Source organism: Rhinolophus hipposideros (assembly GCF_964194185.1).
Source record: "Rhinolophus hipposideros genome assembly, chromosome: 16".
Lineage (NCBI taxonomy): Eukaryota > Metazoa > Chordata > Mammalia > Chiroptera > Rhinolophidae > Rhinolophus > Rhinolophus hipposideros.
The window spans coordinates 18,620,242-18,634,599 of record NC_138062.1 but is presented as its reverse complement, the minus strand read 5'-3'; the positions used below and the strand labels follow the sequence as shown (position 1 = coordinate 18,634,599).

At 37.2% G+C, this 14,358-nt stretch overlaps 2 protein-coding genes across 7 annotated transcripts in view; one reads left to right on the top strand and one right to left on the bottom strand.

The window, feature by feature from the left end:
* ABCE1 (ATP binding cassette subfamily E member 1) overlaps window positions 1-6,267 on the bottom strand; it is a 32,050-nt gene extending 25,783 nt beyond the window's left edge. The window contains exons 1-2 of the mRNA XM_081075693.1: window positions 6,124-6,267; window positions 532-661 (exon numbers count right to left, since the gene is read on the bottom strand). Of these exons, the coding sequence (XP_080931819.1) occupies window positions 532-634 (103 nt within the window). The 5' untranslated portion in view covers window positions 635-661; window positions 6,124-6,267. The remainder of the gene's footprint in view (window positions 1-531; window positions 662-6,123) is intronic.
* ANAPC10 (anaphase promoting complex subunit 10) overlaps window positions 6,231-14,358 on the top strand; it is a 273,020-nt gene continuing 264,892 nt past the window's right edge. For 3 of the 6 annotated variants that reach the window (XR_013995059.1, XR_013995060.1, XM_081075696.1), the window contains exons 1-3: window positions 6,333-6,442; window positions 7,917-8,043; window positions 13,883-13,973. Coding sequence is in view for 4 of the 6 variants with exons in the window: in XM_081075696.1 (XP_080931822.1) it covers window positions 7,929-8,043; window positions 13,883-13,973 (206 nt within the window). In the remaining 2 variants the exon portion in view is untranslated. Of the gene's footprint in view, window positions 6,485-7,916; window positions 8,044-13,882; window positions 13,974-14,358 lie in introns of all 6 variants that reach the window. The other 3 variants (XM_081075697.1, XM_081075694.1, XM_081075695.1) reach the window with 3 other exon arrangements.

The window sequence follows — 14,358 nt, the reverse complement described above, 5'->3', positions numbered from 1 at the left end:
GTAGACTATAATAGATGACATCTAACATTTCTTTTAAGATTCTGTAAGCCTATGTACCTCACTAGTATATTTAAAATAACAATTACTTTAACAGAGCCCTTAAAGACTACCAACAATTCATCAGTTCTGAATGGCTATAAATTTATTTAATCTTGACTAGATAGCAAAACCTCATGAACAGTCATTTTTAAGCTCTTTATTCTTGCTTTTTGATGTGAAAATATTATCAAATACAAACATTGACATTCATTTCTCCATGACTAAGAGTAAATATAGGATTTTGTAGAACAGAAAGAATCTCAGTAACTTGAACTCTGGTTTGATTTTATATTCAATAAAGTTAAAGAAGTAATGATACTTATATATTATTCTATAATTAAAAACAACAGAATCATTTAGTAACAAGCAATAAAATAAAATTTAGAACAAAATTTGGTCTTTACATTTCAAAGAAACGAATGGCTAAAGCTGAGAGAATTATGAAGCCAATTATTTCTCTTAAAATCTTAAATGATTCACAGAACAGCTTACCCATTCGAACAACAGGGCAACTCTTTTTGCACTCCTGCCGACATTTTTTAGGTTTACATTTGTCGTGGTTGACAATAGAAATTCTTGTTAATTTATCCGCCATTATTCTAAGTAAGAATATCCAGCTCTCCTATTAAATAAAAATGAACAAAATTATGGCACAATGTAACTAGTTAAGAGAAATAAGTCATATGCATAAAAGTTAGCTAGGAACACAAATTATTACTATATTCAGATATTATCTGGAACTATTAGGTTGGTGCAAAAGTAACTGCAGTTTTTACAATTATTTTTAACCTTTTAAACTGCAATTACTTTTGCACCAAACTAATAGTAAAAAAACTAGTAAAAGTAATAAAATAATTTAATAAAGTTGGGAAACAAAAATTTACATATATACTATTTATCAAAAAATTTATATGAAGAAAGAAAAACCACCATTTTCGACAGTCACGAAAAAAGATACAGGAATCAACGAGATATATACGTATGTCAGGAAACATTCAAAATACCACTGAAAAACATAAAAGACCTGAACAAATAGAATAACATGCTGTCTCAGGTTTTACAAGAGAATTTATACATTTAATCCAATCTCAAGGAAAAAAAATAAACTGGAGAAACCTAATCTAAAGCTCTTAATTAAAATGAAAAGGAGTAATAGCCAGGAAAACTGAAAAAGAGCAAGGAGGATGGGGGAACTTACACCTGGCAGATGGAAGAAATGATGCAAGCCCTCAGTAATTAACAGTGATCCCAGTGTGTGAATACAAAATAAAACAATATAGAGACCTGACATGAAAACTAACACATATGATAAAGGTGTTTATTCCCTCCCTCAAACAAATGTAAGAGGTCTTATCCATCTGATTATAATGACACTACTGATGAAAATGGCAAATAATTATTAAGGTGCTGACCATCATGTTAACAAACTAGAAAAAGTAAAAACGCATTTCTCTGGGAATTTGCAACACAGGTAGGATGAAATCTATGCTAAAAGCATTGAAATGAAAAGGAGAACAAGTGACTGCATCTATAGACTGCTTACTTTTAAAGCTTTTATAAGTCTTAATATTTAACAGTGTCATCAATTAGGTAGCTAAGGTCAAAGTGAACTTAGAAATCTTTTAAAGTGAACTTAAAAATCTTTTACAACATTGGGTTTGGTGACAGTTTTCTTAGAATGATGATTAAAGTAAATAATTCCAAAAAGTACCTTAATACTCCAGTTTTTTCCAATACGTACAAAAAGCTGAAGCCAAAAGATTATGCATCAACAAAGACATTCTGTTGGCTTTTTCTATCAATGACTGTGATCCTCAATCCTCTTTTTCTTTTTTTTAACAGACTGCTTTCCCTTGTAGACCGCAAACATTTCTCACACCTCAATATCATTAGGCTTGGAGAGGGGGATAAGAGATATCTTGTTCCTCAATGCTGCTTCCAGACTATTACCATCTTTCCCCTTCACTAAAAAGTCAGCTTTTGCCTCTCAAATCATCCAGCTGCTTCATTTACTGACTGTCAGATCACTCCATTCATTGAGGATTTCAGACCTTGGCTAACTTTCACAACCCCTGTCAATTCTTGGTGATTTCAATATAGTCGCAGATGATTCTTCATTAATAGCCTATCCTCTTAGTTCATTAACCTCTCTCCTCCAGTGGTCTTGTCTTTCACTCTACCTCTGCCCTACTCATGCCTTTGGTCAAACCCTTGACTTTGTCATTACCAATAACTGCAATCCTTCCATAACCTCCATTTCAAATACCCCATTCTTCAACCACCATTCCTACCTTTTCAGCTCACCCTTCTCATGTACAATCTAATAGCCCTTTGATTTTCTGCATTTCTCAGACCTACTATCACTATCCCTGGATTCTACCACATTTCCATTGTTCCTCAGCCCTTTGTAACTTCATTTCCCTCCACAACCAGCTAAAATTCTCTTGTCCATTACTTATACCCCTAACTACAATCCTGGTTAAAGGCAACTCTTTATCTGCATACATATAGCTGAAATAGGGAGAGAAAAAACAAAGCTATGCTGACTGCTGTCATCTTAAGTAAACACTTATGCCAAGCAGCAATCACACTATATGTTTTTCCAGAGCTAAATCCATTTGTACACTAAAAGACACCTAAGGAGAATGTTCCAACAATTCTTCCTGTCTTTCACATCAACATTCTTTCCACTGGCTTAGTCCCATCAACATTCACACACTCTGTTATCTGACCCCATCTCCCCCAATCCCCCATTGCGTTATTTTTCCTTCCTTTTATAGCAAGACTACTTGACAGAGTTGCTTATAGTCAGTGTTTCAAATTTCTATGTATTTTCTCTGCAATCCATTCCAAGCTTTAGTGCCTATCATTCCATCAACACAGCTTGTCAGGCCATTACTTGAACAGCTTCCCCACAGATCTCTTTGCTCCTATTCTTACCTCCTCCTACTCCAACCCTTGACAGTTCATTCTCAGTACAGGAGCCAGAACAATCCTCTTGAAGTGTAAGCCAATTCATGTCTCACTCCTCTACTGCAATGGCTTCCCTACCCAGTCTGAATAAAAGCCAAAGTCCTCAATATAACTAACGGGCTCTGATCAGCCTGTTAACTTTCTGATGTCATCTCCAACTACTCTACCTGTAATTTTGCTCCAACCACATTGGTTCCTTGCTGTTCTTAGACATGCCAGACATGTTCTTGCTTCATGGTCTTGGCATTTCCCTCTGCCTATAATGCTATTCCCCCTAGTGATTTGCATAGCTCACTCCTCCAGTCTTGAACGCTTATTTCTCAGTGAGCCTTCTCTAGCTATACTGCCAAAAAACACACCCAACTGCCCTTCTGTCCCTCTACCCTGCTTTGTTTTATTTTCTTTCTTAGCTCATTCTATAATATGACAAGTATATCTTTTATATACCGTGTTTCCCCGAAAATAAGACCTAGCTGGACAATCAGCTCTAATGCGTCTTTTGGAGCAAAAGTTAATATAAGACCCAGTCTTATTTTACTATAAGAGCAGGTATGGTATAATATCATATAAGATAATAATATCATATCACATAACATAATATATAATACTGGGTCTTACTATTAATTTTTGCTCCAAAAGATGCATTAGAGCTGATTGTCTGGCTAGGTCTTATTTTTGGGGAAACACGGTATGTATATATGATATATATACACATTTATCTGTATATGTGTGTATATATTTATATGTACATGTACATATATTCTCTCTACATACACACAGACAGTATTTTTCCCTCCCCAAGTAGAATGTACTCTGTCATGAGGGCAGGAATTTTTGTCCATCTGTTCATCCTAGTGGCTGGACCAGTGCCTAGCAGATAGTAGGAGCTGAAACATGTGAATGAATGAGAAAATAAATTTAAATCTTCCTATAGCTTATTACAACTTCAGAATCTTGCAAGTTACCAGTATTTCATAGTGACAATTATCCACTAAAGCATATATTAAAAAGAAAAAACTCATCCAAAAGGAGACTAAATATTTACTTAATAAACAAAGTTATGTTAATATGTTCACTTTACTCCCTTTAAAACCTTTAAAAACCAGTTAAGGTCTCATAAAGATTAGAAGAGGAAAAAATTAAATGACTTTTGAATTGCTATGAAAAAGCCACCATTCTAAAAGTGACAACTCCCCCCAAACTGAAGATTCTTTAGTTAGCTATCAAAATAAAACTGGACACTATACAAATTACTTGGTGAATGACTATGATGAATTCCCCTCTATGGGATAAATATTTTATCATGAAATTGCTTAAATGAAAATTTATTTCTGCCGAACTACTAATATGTTTCACCTAATATTTTAAAAATCAAGCGACAATAAGAGACAATTCTTACAGAAAAATAAAAACATACCAGATGGTTAATAAGCTGATCGACATAGAAAATGATAAATTATAATGCATTTAAGAAAAATGAATACAGATTCTTGTAGAACTGTTAATTAACTGTGTAAACTTATTAAATTTCTAAATTAGTTTCAAGAATTGGGGAGCGGGGGATTCCTACTCTCTTTTTCAGTGAGAAAGATACAGCACAGTAAAACTTGGAGGGGGAAAAGTATAGCAGATTCCTGGGAATAAAGAGGGATTGGGAGACGTTTCAGATCTGAAAAAGTGCGTTCCAAATCATTCTCAAACAATGATTCATCAGTCATTCTTCCAGCTGGGAGAAAAAAAGGAGTGAGGCATATATGAAAAGCAAAATTACTGTAATTCTGTGTAAAAGCATTTAAAAGACAACTGTTATTGACTGTTGCTAAATATCACGTGAAATATTCTAACCTATGATTATTGTAGGTTACTAGTCTTACAAAACACATAAATTGGGAATAGAGCACAACTCTGACTTCAGAGTCTTAAACTGAAGACATTTAAAAGGAACACTAAATTCATATTGCTTTCTCCACCCCCAACCCCAGCAATAATATTAAATGTTCTTCCTAAAAAATTATTTTATATAGGAGAATTCCACTAAAAAACAAAAAACAAACAAAAAACGCTTTGGTTCAAATACAGGTAAGAGCCCTTTGTTAATAGTAACAAAAGCATTATTGTCAGGTCGCTGGTATAGAATGCATAGAATGTCCTGAGGACTGCAACACAAATGCCTAGTTAGCGGTCCTGTGGAAGAGAGGGTAAAAGAAAAACAAAACATTGTTTTGACAGTTCTCACTCTTACTGACTGAACCGCAAAAAAAAAAACACAACACAGAAAAGAGACTTCTGTAGTTTATGGGACGTGGAAATCGGCTTTGACCGTCGTGCCTACAATGTGGAACCATTGAAGGGAAATACAGGCATTTTGAGTAAAGACACCACCCCTGGTATCAAGGAATTTAAATCAAGGGGAAAAGGAAAAAGTCACCACGGGGGAAAGTGCCGAATGCTATAAAAGCGCACCAAAAAAAGCTAAAGGCGGTCAAATTGGGAGACTGCCTGGGATGACACCAGTAACAGCCCAGCACGCCTTGCTCTAAGAGAAACTCAGAGCGACGTGTGACCGTCATTTCTGTAAAGGCGGGGAGCAGACAAGGAGCACTCCACTTCATGGCGGCAAGATGCCATGACTCATTCCACAACCACCAAACAGTGGACAAGGTCACGGCTTTCCATAATCAAATACGCACATGTGAGAATGCATTCATTTTACTGCGAAAGGGGAAGAGTGGAGATAGTAAGGAGGATGCCGTGAATTCGGAAGGTGTCCTCCTCTCTGGAAGGTAAAGGGCGGGTGGGAGAGGTGGAGGCTGCACCGTGGCAGAGATGGCATCTAGGTCCCTTCTCGTAGCCCGTGGCGGGGGTGGCGGGCAACAGCTGCCGACAGCCCGGTTGGCTGGGCCGGGGCACGACGCGCCCCCAAGCCCGAGCTGGCTCCGGCGCTCCGGCGGTTCCAGCTGTCCCATCCCACCGGAGCCGGCTGCCACGCGCCGCTGCCATCCCCATCGCCGTCACCTAAGGCCTAACCACACGTTCTCGGAGAACGTCCCTGCAGCCTTTAAATCGGCAGACCGCCGCCCACGGCCAAACCCCTCTGGGCTATTCACTTACCGGGAGAGAACGATCCCCTTGCGGAGAGGTGCGCAGAGGCCAAATCAGTTCTTGCCGTCACTTCTCAGCTACTCAACGTGTTCCTACGGGCTCCAGCCAAAATGGCGGTGCCCAGCCGCCGCCTCGCGCGTACCAGAGGGACGTAGTGCGCGTGCGCAGGAGATCGCCAGGCGGGACGGTGAAAACTGACGTCATTGTGCTGCGACGCCAATTCAATGTCGTTGGGGAAGCCAGGTTGTCCAGAGAAACTGAGTGGGAGTGGCGCGGAGCTGCAGGGAATCCTAAACCTTTGAGCGGCGGCGAGCCGGGTCTGCTGGCTGTAAGTGCGTGAGCTTTTCCCGACGTGGAGAATGGTTCTAGCGTAAGCAGATGGGTCTCTTCCCCAACCCCAACCTTTTCTTCTGCTCCCAATCTTCCGAAGGCCAGCGGGTCAGGAGGGGAGCGTTAGCCATTGCCCATGCTAGCACTTGTCTAGCAAGACCAACAGAGTCTGGTACAGACACTGCTCGCGGTGGCGTTCCCTCTGTGGCCTTGGCTCCTTCCAAACCTGTGGCCAGGTACCCAGTCTTATCCGAACTCCGTGTTTTATCCACTTGGTGGCGTCCATTACCAAGTCCTGCAGTTGAATTCTGCTCAGTGATGAGGGATGAGCCTTTTTTTTTTTTTTTTTTTGACAATTGGACATTTTTGGACATTTGACAATGATAGGACAGTCAGCTTGTATAGGACAGTCAGCTTGTAATAATGGCCAGAGGTGTAATTGTCTCATCATAGACCTTACTTAACTTGCTGGTGGCAAACACTTTAGTTTATGATTGGACCTATTCATCCTTGTATTCATTCAGCAAATTGCTAATTGAGCGTTTAAGTTTTAGGCTTTTATGAAGTTTACAGTCCAGTGACTCTTCTGTTATTTAGTGAGTATCCAGTGCTTGTGTGGGGATTAGGGAACAACTGACCTCTAATAGGTGTCAAGGAGATGATATACATAATTATTGGTTCAGATTTATAATAGCATGTATAACACTGTGCAGTAGCTGTAACTCTGCATTACGAAGCAGTTTTACATACTGTTCACTAGCCAAGAAGTATTTTTTTCACGTTTGCTTAGATTTACGTGAAAGCCAAAGTAAACTTTTTGTTTAGAATAGGCCAGTTATTCACTTCTAGATCTTGAAGCCATTTTTCTTACTTTATCTTCTATGGTAAGAGCACATATAAGTGGAGCTTTTGACAACTAGTGGGGAGATGTGGTTTTTCTCTGCATCGCTTAATGGATTATTTTAAATGGGGACCAATATTTACATATTCTTGGGATAAGAGTATTTCAATCTTCTGAGTTTTCTATGGGAAAAACTCAAAGGTCTATGCTTTCCTTTGAATTAAGAATTTTTACTCATAGAAGTATAGGACTATATAGCAGTACAGAATTATAGATCAAATCAACCTCTGACAGGAAAAGAAATAAAGCCCAGACTTGGCCAAAGTCTACGCTAGAAAAGGAGAGGCTGAAGCTAAAACCCTGATTCTGTGCCCTTTTTCCTATTATACTCTCCTCTTTTGCAGATCTTGTAAGTCATATTGTATTTTAGAAATTAAAAACCAAATTCCCAAGATGTTTTAATCACAGTGATTGAGTTATTTGTATTTGAGAATTAGATAATTAATATCATTCAATGAATTAATATCAAGGGTATATTAGTGATCCATTTTGCTATTACATTTTTATTTTTACCTTTTGTAAAAAGATGCTCAGGTCCTGGTATAATGTGGATGTTCTTTTTTCTACGTAGACTATTTTAAAAATGACCACACCAAACAAGACACCTCCTGGAGCAGATCCTAAGCAGTTGGAAAGGACTGGAACAGTACGGGAAATTGGGTCACAAGCTGTCTGGTCACTCTCATCATGCAAACCAGGTAAAACAAAACAGAAAAACTGTTTATTAAGAACTACTTACAGGTTCCTTGTGTTCTGGAATGACTTTAATATTCTTTTTGTTTTTATGCTTTATTTTAACTCTAAAATAAATGTATTTGGGTTGTCATTTGTTATGTATTTCTTCCCCAATTGCTTCACTAATATCCACTGCAATTTAACTGCATATGTCATAAGGTCTTCTCTGTATCTCTCCCTGTCTCTGCTGTGATTGAGTTATTTGGTTAGCATTTTTTGTTGTTGTTGGCTATTTTTATAGATGGGATTAGTGGGTGGTACATTTTCTTGAATGATTACATATCCCAAAATAACTTTATTTTAGTCTTGGTTGTGATAGAATTCTTGAGTGTCAGTCCTTTTTCTCCCGAAAGTTTGTGGATTCCATTTCACCATTTCCTTTTTTGTCATGTTGCAAATAAGAAGGCCTATGCCTGTCTCTCTTTTTTTCTAAGTAACTTGTTCTTTCTGTAAGCATTTAAGCTTTTACTATTTATTTGTAGGATTCAAGACTTTTGCTAGGTTATGCCAGCATACATATGTATCTTCTCTCATCTGTCTAACCTATAATTTTATGGGCATTTTCAATCTATAGACTCAAGTTCAGGGAAATATTTTTAGCTTTAGCAACTTTAATTATGATGTTACTGGTTTAGTAGTTGCTTTTCCTTCAGAAACTTGTATTATTTACACATGAAGACTCCTGTAGCCATCTTTCCTATCAGGCCTCTTCTATTTACCCTTACAATTCCTTTCTCTCTCCTTTCATCAGTAATTTATTGAGGTATAATTTACTTACAATAAAAGTCACCCTGTTTAGGCTTATAGTTCTATGAATTTTAACAAACACACGGTCATGGAAGCATCATCAAAATCAAATACAGAATATTTCCATCATCCAAAGAAATTCCCTCCTACCCCATTGTAGTTAATCTTCTGTCCCCTGTTCCCCAAACCCCTGACAACCTCTGATCTGTTTTGTGTCCCTCTGGTTTTGCCTTTTCCAGAGGGACATATTAAATGTAGTCATACTGTATGTAGCTTTTTGGATCTGGCTTCTTTCACTTAGCATAATGATTTGTGCTAAGTGAAGAAGCTATTTGTGATTTTTCCATGTATCAGTATTTTATTCCTTTTTATTACTGATTGCCTTTCCACTGTATGGATCTAATACAGTTTATTTATCTGTTCACCAGGTAATGGACAGTTAAGTTTGTGGTAGCCAGCTTCCAAAATGCTCCCAGTGCTCTTTGTCTCCTGGTATTCATTCCTTTCTGTCATTCATTCTCATTGTGTCCAGGTTGGTCTCTGGAGCGGTAGAATATGGCAGAAGTGATGGGATGTGACTTTTGAAACTAGATCGTAGAAAACATTGTGGCTCTGCCTCACTCTCATTTGGATTACTTACTGTGGGGGAAGCTAGCTGCCATTTTGTGAGGAAATTAGTGTCCCTGTGTGGAGGTTGGTATGGCAAGAAACCATGGCCTTCTGACAATAGATAATGAGGAACTGAAGCCTTTCGTCAACAGCCAGATGAGTAAGCCATCTTAGAACAGATCCTCCAGGTCCAGTCAAGTTTTCAGATAATTGTTTCAGATAACCGAACTTCAATGAGAGTCCCTGAGCCAAACTGCCCAAACAAGCTGTTCCCAAATTCCTATCCCATAGAAATTGTGAAATAATACATGTTTAGTATTTTAAGCTGCTAAGCTTTGAGGTAATTTGTTATGCAACAATAGTTAGATAAGGTTGCTTCCAGTATTTGGTGATTATGGATAAAGCTGCTATAAACATTCAGGTACAAGTTTTTGTGTGGACATATGGGTTTGTTTTTTGGGCATAAATACTTAGGAGTGGAATTGCTGGATTCTATTGTTTGTCTTTCTCCTTTTCAATCTATACTCGTTATTTCCTTGTTTTTCTTCCTGTATTAGCTACTACTTCCAATCTGATGATGCATGGGAGTGGTGAGAAGGGGCGTGCTTGTCTGATTCTTGAGCTAGTGGGAAAGCTTCTAGTTTCTCACTATTAAGTATGATGTTAGCTATTGTGTTTTGTAGATATGTAAAGTTGAGGAAGTTCCCCTCTATTTTTAGCTTGCTGATAGATTTTTATCTGAATGGGTGTTGGATTTTTGTCAAATGCTTTCTCTACATCTATTGATATGATCATATGGCTTTTCTCCTTTAGCCTGTTGGTGTGATGGATTACAGTAATTGCTTTTAGAATGTTGAACCAGCTTTACATACCTGGAATAAGTCCCACTTGATTGTGGCATATAATTCTTTTTATTAATACTTTATTTCAGGGGTGTCAAAACTGCAGCCCGCGGGCCAACTGCAGTCCGCAATCCATTGTTAATTGGCCCGCAGCAAATTCCAAAAATATATTTAGTTTACTTAAATAAACCAGGTGAGGCAATACATACTTCACCTCGAGTGAGTGGCCCGGCTGTTTGTGTATTTTACCGCATATGGCCCTTGGTAAAAAACGTTGAAAAAAGTTTGGACACCCCTGCTCTATTTGGTATATTTTCTTGAGGATTTTTGCATCTATGTTCATGAAAGATACTGTTCTTTAATTTTCCTTCCTCCTAAGTCTTTGTCTGGTTTTGGTATTCCAGTAATGCTGACCTCATAAAATGAATTAGGAAGTATTCCTTCTGCTTCTACTTTCTGCAAGAGATTGTAGAGAATTGGTATAATTTCTTCCTTAAATGTTTGGTAGAAATCACAAGTGAAACTGTCTAGGCCTGGTGATTTCTTTTCAAAAGTTATTAATTTTTTATTCAATTTCTATAATAGATTCAGATGATCTATTTCTCTTTGTGTGAGTTTTGAAATTTAGTGTCTTTCAAGGAATTGGTCCATTTTGTTTAAGTTGTCAAACTTGTGCACATAATACTTCTTTATTTCCTTTTTTAATTACCTCTGGGATCAGTAATGATGGCCTCTCTTTTGCTTCTGATGTTAGTAATTTGTGTTTTCTTTCTTTTCTCTTGGTTAGGCCAGTTAGAGGTTTATTGATTTTTTATTGACCTTTTCAAAGAACGTGCTTGTGGTTTCGGTGATTTTTCTCTATTAATTTCCTGTTTTCAGTTACATTGATTTCTGCTCTGATTTGTATTATTTCTTCTGCTTATTTTGGATTTAATTTGCTCTTTCTTATGTAGTTTTCTAAGTTGAAAGTTTAGATTATTGATTTTAGATCTCTCTTCGTTTATATATATATTCCATGCTGTGAATTTCTTTGTAAGCACTGCTTTCACTGCATTCTACAATTTTGATAATTTGTATTTTTATTCATTCTCAAATATTTTGAAGTTTGTCTTGATATTTCTTCTGTGATTCATATGTTGTTTAATCTCCAAATATTTGGGGTTTTTTTCAGTTGTCTTTCTGTTACTGATTTCTAATTTAATTATTTGTGGTCTGAGAGCATACTTTGTGTGATTTCTCATCTTTTAAAAACTTTTATGTGTGTTTTAAAGCTCACAATGTGGTCCATCTTGGTGAATGTTACACATGAGCTTGAGAAGAACTGTGTATTCTTGAGACGCTTGGATATTCTGCTGTCATTGGATGAAGTGATCTGTAAATGTCAATTTGAGCCAGCTGATTGATGGTGCTATTCAGTTCCACCACATCCTTACTGATTTTCTGCCTAATAGATAAAGGCTGAGATTCAGAAGCTAAAATTCCTTTAGTGTCCTTGTTTTTATTTCCCCTTTTATCTTTGGATTTCCCTAGAGACTCTAAATGGAGTCTGAGCTTGCAGTTCTTTGACTTGTGACTTCCTGATATTATATCGGACCCCTGCTGATATATGGTGGTAAGTTGGGAACAAAAGTGTTCTATAATCCTGTGAGTAGGTCTCTGTCATTTAGTGGGACTATATTCATGGGTGTGACCCTTACAAGTGCTTCTCGCCTTTTCTTCTCCCCCTTAGGTGAGACAGGAAGGCTAGAGGAGGCTGGAATTAGGCATATTCCCTCTCCATGTTAGTTAGGCTGTGGTAAAACCCATGTTGATTAGGCTCTGCTAAAACAGTGTTCCTTGAAGTCAGGCCTTTATTAAGGAAAACAGAATGTCCTGGGTGTATTTTACAAGGTTCACTTTCCCCCTCCTTCTGCAGGGAGCACTGGAATTTATTTTCTTTATGTCCCATAGTTTTTAGGTGCTCTTTTTTTTCCTCCCCCTACTCTTTTTTTCCCCCCTCTGTGTTTTGCTGTGGATATTTTTTTTTATTGGCCTACTTTCAAGTCTACTGCTTCTTTCTTTGGCTTTACTGAGTCTACTGAGGACTCTGTATTCTAAGGGATCTCTTAAAAATGTGTTGGATAGGAAAGTCATGACATTATAAGTGCAGTGTCATACACTGTACTGCATGTGACTTCTAGCTTTGGGTCCATCAGTGAAGTATCATTATATGATTATCATTTTACACATTAAGAATGACTACTATTTATTTATTTATTTATTTATTTATTTATTTATTTATTTATTTATTTATTTTTATTAGTTTCAGGTGCACAAGGCAAAGTAATACTTAGACATTTATCATTTATATCCTTCACACTGTGGACGCCCCTCCCCCATCTACGATCCCTCTGACTGACTACTCTTTATTAATGAGAAACAACATGAGAAAGTTAATTGTATAATCTTTACTTTGCTTCTCTATGGTCAGGTATTTTTCTGCTCAAGTCAGCAGACAATTGCTAAGTCTGTAACACTGTTGGAGATTAAAAGATAAAAAAGACACAGTCCTTGCTGTCAAGGAGTTTGTGATCTAGTGGAGGAATTATAGCTTTAAACTAGTCATTATTATACAATGTAATAATGTATAACTTCTGTTTAATACTTAATAAATGACAGGTCCCTTTCTAAGTACTTTACTGTTTAAAATAACAATTATCTCAATAAAGCCTCCAAAAGTCATATGAAGTATGCCCTCTGATGTCTTTTTATCATTTTCTAAGTAAGGATACTGTAGTACAGAAGTACTAAGTAATTTGGCAAAGATCACATAAAAAGTGGGAATGCTGGAATTCAGGCAGCAGGCTCCACCATGTCATACTGCTTTCCACTAAGTATTGGCTTGGTGCAGCGGTGGCCCAAAGGAGAAAGTTTGGCGCTGCTTGAAAGGATCAGGGAAGTCGTCTTGGAGATGATGCTTATTCTGCATGATGGAGCAAGAATAGGATTTCAAAAAAAAAAAAAAGAATAGGATTTCACTGAGTAAGGACATAAATGCAAGAGGAACTTTTGTGTTTTAAGTTTACTCTGTCTTGTCCTGTGTGAATTCTTTATGGTACTTTACACAGTATGTGCAAAAATGTGCAGCTTAGACAAAATGTGGCTCATTGAAAGAATTGGAGGTAATCAGTAAGTTGAGAACAGAGGGAAGTGGCCCAGGTGGAGCTGGCTAGTTAGAGAGAGGCCTGACCAGAGAGGCTTTGTTCAACAGTTCATACTTGATTGTAGGGGTAGTATGAGGCATTGAAAAATTGTAAGTGTAAAACAGTCAGTGTTTATTCACATTTCAGAAGTGAATATAAATATATACACAGTATATTTAGATGTTCTTTAAAAATTAAAGCCAACAACCAAGAAAACTTGGTCCTAATAAAAGCATTTGTGTGTGCAAGTGGTATTGCTTTTAAGACTTGAGGTCTGGTTTAGAGGACATAAGAATTCTGATTCATTTTGATTTCATCCTATTTACCAACCTTTTTGGACAAATACATATGGTAATATTACATTTTGAACATATAGTTCTTTCTTGATTGTGAGAACTTATTGTCCCTTGTGGTGTTTTTAGGATTTGGAGTGGATCAGTTACGAGACGACAATTTAGAAACTTACTGGCAGTCAGATGGCTCCCAGCCCCATCTAGTGAACATCCAATTCAGGTAATACATTTTTGAGTTTTTCAATTTGTGTATGCTATAAGTGGACAAAGAAATCTATTTTGCTTACATAAAGTTTAAGAACATAGAAATTATGGTGAAGTGCACTTAACTCCGCTTTTGGTAAGTCTCAGAGATTATTTTTCTGCTTACTTAGAGATTGTTTTCAGTGTACTCTGTCTTATCCTTTCCGAATTCTTTATGGTGGCTTACACAGTCCTCTTATATACATAATTCTCAAATATACATTTTCATATAACTTATTTCAGAAAAATATGCTTTGCTTATAACCCAATACAATGACTTTAATGCATTGCAGCGAGTACACCTGGAGAGAAGATTGTACGTTCTTTAGCTATAGACTATTCATATAACTTCTCAAATTTGT